This window comes from Cariama cristata, unplaced genomic scaffold, assembly GCF_000690535.1.
Source record: "Cariama cristata isolate BGI_N322 unplaced genomic scaffold, ASM69053v1 scaffold22560, whole genome shotgun sequence".
Classification (NCBI taxonomy): domain Eukaryota; kingdom Metazoa; phylum Chordata; class Aves; order Cariamiformes; family Cariamidae; genus Cariama; species Cariama cristata.
The window spans coordinates 40,157-46,890 of record NW_009593310.1 but is presented as its reverse complement, the minus strand read 5'-3'; the positions used below and the strand labels follow the sequence as shown (position 1 = coordinate 46,890).

The following is a 6,734-nucleotide window of genomic DNA, read 5'->3' as shown; positions in this document are numbered from 1 at the left end:
CCTGTTTTAGCCAAACCAGGACAGATGCCAGCCTGTACAATTGTCCATTTTAAGCAGAACATGGCCCAGAACTGGAGAATGCCAGATATGTCTAAAAATAGTACAATAAAAAATCTTCCAAGCAGAGAAAGGTTTTCTCCCAGACAGTGGGTGGCAAACAAGATCTGAACTGTGACCTGGTTTTCTCCTGCTGATCTGTAGTGTTCCCAGTGCGTTGTAAGAAATGCAGGGATCAATATGGGGCATTGACAAGACATTAGAGGGCAAAAGCAGGACGGACCTTTGCCTCGGAACATTAAGCTGCAGTAACCTGAGCTGTTGTGGGAGGAAATATTGTGGTTTAAAAGAGCCTCATTTCTGCCAGGTCCTTGGAGTCCTCAAGGAGCATTGCTAGCCATGGCTCTCAAGGCATTTAGGAAGAGTAGTCATTATTTAATTGATGCTGAGACAAAGGGAGAAGGTGACAGTGTCGCGGCCCCTCGGCACTCACATGGCAGAGCGCTGAAGGGAGTTGGCTCTTTACACAGATCTGCTGTGGCTCCAGGGTAGGAGGGAGCCAAAGGAAGTCTGAGTCTGTGAGCACATGGTACTTACTAACCTATATGTCCCATAGGCACAGCGGTTGCTGTAACCTCCCTCCATCACTGGAATCATCACAACCAGCAGCAACCTGTGTGCAATGCTCACAGCCATGGATCTCCAGGTGTTCTATGGGCTCCAGGGATGAAAATATAAGCTCTTTCTAACAATTTTGTCAAGGGAAATGGCATAGTGGGGTATAGGATCCCCTTAGCATATCTACATTTACATGGGAGATCCCTCAGGAGAGGCAAGGAAGAGTTGCAATGCAGGGAGTGTCCAGCTCCATGGCACAAGATGTACCCTCGGAGACATGCAGCTCTACAGCCCAGAGCTTTCCTGCCCAGCTGGCCACAGGGCTGGTGGTGTCCTCAATACAGTGCGAAAAAAAGAAAAATTGCTCTTCAGGTTCATCTGCTTTCAGCTACTGAGTTTAGAGCTAGAAAATACTCCCTTAGTAGCACATCCCAAAAATTTTCTCCCTGCATTTCAAGTAAAAAGCTGCAACACTGAGCTCAGGCAGTCACAGCAAGCACAGATGCTGCCCAACTTTGGAGTTCATTGGAGGCTATAGTACACTCCTCTCACAAACCAATATTTTCCAGGGCTGAGACAGGAAAAAAAAATAGGTTTCTGTCCATCCAGCTGGGCTCCCAGGATGCATTAAAGATGGCAACAGGTTTATGGGATTGCAGAAGAAAGAGAAAGAGGTGACCACACCAGATTGTTTCCCAGGAAGCTGGTCCTCTCCTGGCACTTTACTTTCCTTCTTTGCAATCATGAAACTGGAATATGAAACGTGAGCAAACCCTTTGAGTCCGCCCTCACCGTGCCCTGCACACACAGCAGAGGATGGACAAACCTCTTTCCAAGAAGCTGCTTTCTTGTCAGACAGCAGCCAAGCAGGGCATCACCTCCAGGAAAGTTTTCAATCCCCCAGCTCCACAGGAGGAGCAGCTCACCAAGGTTTGTCTCTGGTTGGTAAAACCCAGCTCAGATGGGCAGCCTGTGGTGGACTGTGCAGTCCAATCCTGAGGGCAATGAAGATGATGAGGGGACTGAAGCATCTCCCTTATGAGGAAAGGCTGATAGAGTTCCATCTGTTCAGCCTGGAGAAGACTGAGAGGGGATCTCATCAATGTTTATAAATACCTTAAGGGTGGGTGTCAAGGGGACGGGGTCAGACTCTTTTCAGTGGTGCCCAGCAACAGGTTAAGGGGCAACAGGCACAAACTGAAACTCAGGACATTTCATCTTAATATGAGGAAGGACTTCTGTACTTGGAGGGTGGCAGAGCTCTGGCACAGGCTGCCCAGAGAAGTTGTGGAGTATCCTTCTCTGGAGATATTCAAAACCCGCCTGGACGCAATCCTGTGCAACTTGCCGTAGGTAGCCCTGCTTTGGCAGTGGCGTTGGACTAGGTGATCTCCAGACGTCCCTTCCAACCATGATGGTTCTCTGATTCTGTGAGTGCTCTGAGCAATGCAGCTTCCAGGCTCCTGCAGAGAGGAAAGAAGAAATGTCCTAGCAGCTTTTGCTCTCACTGGCAGGAAACCCTTCTCGGTCTTCACCCTAAAAACTCCTTTTCATATGTTTTGACACAGTTCTAATCTGGCCAAATCCTGCTACTTTCAAATACTACTAGGTCTAACTTCTCTTGATACCATGTGTCTTTCCAACCAGCGGCCCAAATAGAAGATGAGTTTGCTGGCCCTCTCTGTAGGAAGGATGAAGTTGAGAGGGTGAGCACAGAATCTTGTGCAAAGACACGAGTCACCTCTTCAAGGATGCAAGGATGCACCTGTCGGCAATTGCAGAAAGAGGAACTGCACAAGACCATTTACTCCCAGGGCTTGAAAAGCTCAACCCAGACCAATGGGAACCACAGACAGTCAACTCGAGACTGCTGGATCCACGGCTCTGCTATGCCTAGCACTATCGGATGGGAACAAAAGGAATCACTGGCCTGACAGACAGCGTCAGGACTCCTGAGAGATTTAAGGGATTAAGCAGAGAAAGAGAAAAGGGATTTCCCATGTGTTTGCCATAGGCACTCATGCTCCTTGTGTTGTGCACTGCACTCACAAGCACATACACAAAAGCCTACCTTTATGTGCACATCTGTCCGCTCACACTTGTACACGCAGTGATGAAAGGGAGTCTCCCAGCCAAGCAGAGCTGTCTGGCTTTTATGGCTTCTGCCAAAAAATTTGCATTCTGCAAAATGCCTGAGTCGCGAGTTGATGCTGGGAAAATGCGTCTGTCAGCTTCTGCGGGTAAAGCTGGGGGCAGTGGCACAGGGGTATGAAACAACTATTTCCCTTTGACGTGATGGGAGCTAGAGAAATGTAGGCTCAGGATGCAAGGAAGGATGCTAGCACTAAAAGAAAGACAGGGAAGTGTGGGGTCTGTGGCTCCCACAGTTGCCAGCCTTGGAGTTGTAGTTTGTGCTTTAAAAATTGTCCGTGTCTTCCATCTATCCCAAATTCACCCCGTGATACTCCCTCTCCTAATGTATTTGCTTCCTCCTCACAAGCTCTTATAATTTCTGTGTTAGAGCCACACAGAGCCAAAATGCGCCCCTGGGATCTCAGATCTGGATTTCAAACAGGTTTTGTTCCATCTTCACATCTCAGTCACTATATAGAGAAATTGTCAGTCCATGGGACCCAGGAGGTCAGAGCAGAGCTGCAGCACCTTAGCCACAGCACCTTGACCCATGTGCCTTCCCACGACTTCTGGGGAGATGGGGATCACAGGCAAAGAGGAATGAGATTTTTTATATCTGTCTAAGAAAGATCAGCAGTGGGGAAATCACAAGTTCTTTGATATGAGAACAAAAATGAAAATCAGGTGATGACTGGAGAAAACATGCTCTCAGTAATCATCAGCAAGGAAAATTAAGAGCAGACACCTAGGAATGATGGAGACCTTGCAAAACAGGAAGAAAAGGAAAAGGTGGGAAAGCCTGGAACAGGTCACCAAAAGCAGACAGATTCCTGTATGTGGGTAAGCAGCTTCACCAGCTGGGTGTGTGACCATGTGCAACCAACAGCGGCCTCCACCCTCCCCAGGAGCCTCTCTCACACAACAGATCGCAAGTCCATCCTCAAAACAGATGGACTGCATGTCTCCAGTTGGGCCTTCCAGGCAGGGAAGTCTGCCGTGAGATGGCTCAGGAGTTTAAAGAAGGGACTTGACCAAGTCTCTAGTTGAACGGGAAGATGGGTCCTCCCAGGAGTTCCCCAGAACTTCATGGGAAGTTCCAGCTCTTTCTCTCTTGATGTCACTGCCACTTTCTGAGGCTCCCTGAGGGATCGAACTGCTCATCCAAATAAAAAATTGGGCCAGGTTTTACACGGGTGAGCTACAGCAGAATTAACCTGCATGTGTGACATGGTGTGATGCTCACGACCAGCACACCAGGTCATCCCTCCACCACCACTGCTGTGAGAAACTGCTACTGCAGGTACATTCCTGTAAATTCTGACACTGAATATGAACTTCACTTCCTTCACCGTGCAAAACCCAGGGAAGAGAAAGCATCTCACAGTGTGCCACCCCTCTGAGACTGGAATCTGTGTGCGAGAGTGGGTGTCTGGAGAAATACAACATGCTCTCCTGCCTGTTTACTGTTACTGGCCTCACTGGACAGATAATGAAGTTAAAGTTGTTCACAACTGTTGCTTGGAGCTGACCAGTCTTCCCAGCAGTGCTGAGCTCCCCCCATCAAATTGTACTTGGTGGGAGCTGGAAGCACAAAGCAGCTCTGGGAACCAGTCCCAGTGCGATGCCCGTTGCCCTGTGTTGCCTCCCAACCATATCTGGTGTTGCCCCTTTCCCGTGTGTCCCATCCAAGGGTGTGGGAGATAGAGTCAAAACATTGCATGCAGTGCTACGGTCCTGAAGTCTTGGGCAGCTGCCCCACTGCTGGGTAGGTGAGCAGAGAGGTGCAGGAGAAAAAAGGACTGAGACAGTTGAGCACAGAGTTGTGGAAGAAGACAGCACTGAGGCAGGGATTAGAGGCATATGCTTCCCAGCCAGGGTGGGAGTCAAGTCTTCTCCTTCAGTGTCTTCAGCAGAGACATCTCTCATGCACAGGTACCCTGGGATTCCCTTTACATCCTAAAATCATTAATTCAACCAGCTGGTGTCAGCTCAGGATCCAGCCTGAGACTCCAGGTTGGATGAGCAGTTCAGGACAAGGACAGTCAACCACATGTCTCATAAAGTGGTGGCATCTCTGGCCTTGGAGGTTTTCAAATTGTAGAAGGACAAGGCCCTGAGAAAGCTAATCTAACTTGGAAATTGGCCCTGCTCTGAGCAGGAGGTTGGACTAAAGACCTCCTGATACCTCTCCCAACCTGAATTAACTAAGGACTACAAAATGATGGATTAGCTCACACACAATCTTCAGGTGTGGGCAGGCGGGTCAGGGAAAAACACAACAAAACTGGGAGAAGTCACAGATGGCTGAGCTGCCATTTGAAGGGATCTCTAAAGGCTGGGCAATGAGCAGACAGGAAGGTCATGCAATTCAACCAATGGACCTGGCGAGAAACAACCCCATGCACCCATAAAGGCTGTGGGCTGACCAGCTACAAAGCAGCATACAGAAAAAGACCTGGGGCTGCTGGTGGAGAAAAATTTGAACATGAAGTAGCAATGTGCCATTGCAGCAAAGCAAGCCATTGGGGCTGCACAATGAAAAGCATTGCCACCTCATTTCGAGTCCTGTGTCCAACTGTGGACTCCCCGATACAAGAGAAATATGGACATACTAAGTCAAAGCTCTTTAACATTTGCCTATGCTAGTATCTGAATGGTGAGATTTCTGCACTGGAAGCAATTGAGTTCATCACATCTGCTCTGTTACAGAACCAGGTGCTCATTCGCAGATTTGACCACATGCTCTGGAGGGACACTGCAGGGTGGCCTGGGTCTTAAGCAAGGCAGTAGCTGCACGACTATCCTTGTTTGTGTGTAATAGCAGGTATCTCAGTGCTTCTTTAAGCAAATATGTGTCTTCACCCTTCAGTGACCATTTCTGGCCAAATAAGGAATTTGACCCACATATTTAATGCTGGGCAATTGGCAGGTGCTTGGACCAGTAGGAAAAGGTCTCAAATTTGCCCTCCAGTACCTTCACTGTGTACCACCACATTTGCCCAACTCACAGCTGCAGCTAAAGGGTGATGTTCATCAGAGTGGAACCGTGGTGGTTCAGTCTCTGCTGGGACCACCTGCACAGGTGTCAAGACAGCCTGTGACACGTGGCATTGACACACCTGACCCCAGAGCAGCCCCCCTCCAGTAAGTGGTGATCCCTCTGCTGATCAACTTGGCATTGGACAGGACATTTTGCACCTTGGTCACAATCCAAAAGCTCTCACGTAAACGTCTCCTGACAGCTGAGACATCCCAGGGTATTCCCCAGCCTCCAGGTGTTGCTCCCGCAGATACAGTTCCTTGCAGGTCCTTTATCAGATCCACCAGCCCCATGGGGATGTCTCAGGTACTTGGGAGTACCTCGAATGGCTCCAGGTGCCTCAATGTAGAGAGCTGTGTCCCTCCCTCTGTGCCCACAAAGGACGAGGGTGTCTTCAGGTGTGAAAGCCCTTTTCACATCAGTGCTATTCAGTAGGAAGTCTTTTGTTTTCCTAGGAAATCTCTGGTTTTTAGTACTTTGTCTCCCTGAACTATTGGTTCACCTTGGCTCATCAAATTCTCCCTGGGGATGGTGATGGGGGCAGGACCATTAGTGCCAGCTGGTTCCCAACCCTCACGCTGTCCTCTGTCCCTTGCAGGTCCCTTGCACTAGGTCAGCAGTACAGCTCCCTGGGGTCCCAGCCCATCCTCTGTGGCTCCATCCCTGGCCTCGTCCCCAAGCAGCTCCGCTTCTGCCGCAACTACATTGAGATCATGCCCAGCGTGGCTGAAGGGGTGAAGCTGGGCATCCAGGAGTGCCAGCACCAGTTCCGGGGCCGCCGCTGGAACTGCACCACCATCGATGACAGCCTGGCCATCTTCGGGCCGGTCCTGGACAAAGGTAAATAGCGAAGCTGGGAGATTATGAGGGGACAGGTTGCCAGGGTGGGTAGAGCTGTCACGTCTCCACTTGGCTTTTGGACACGCCATGAATATCCTACTGGGAA

At 49.7% G+C, this 6,734-nt stretch overlaps 1 protein-coding gene across 1 annotated transcript in view; it reads left to right on the top strand.

Annotated features, from left to right (window-relative positions):
• Positions 1 to 6,386: 6,386 nt before the first annotated feature.
• Positions 6,387 to 6,734, top strand: part of WNT3 (wingless-type MMTV integration site family, member 3) — a 10,969-nt gene continuing 10,621 nt past the window's right edge. Inside the window, exon 1 of the mRNA XM_009709985.1 lies at positions 6,387 to 6,628. Within this exon, the coding sequence (XP_009708287.1) occupies positions 6,502 to 6,628 (127 nt within the window). The 5' untranslated portion in view covers positions 6,387 to 6,501. The remainder of the gene's footprint in view (positions 6,629 to 6,734) is intronic.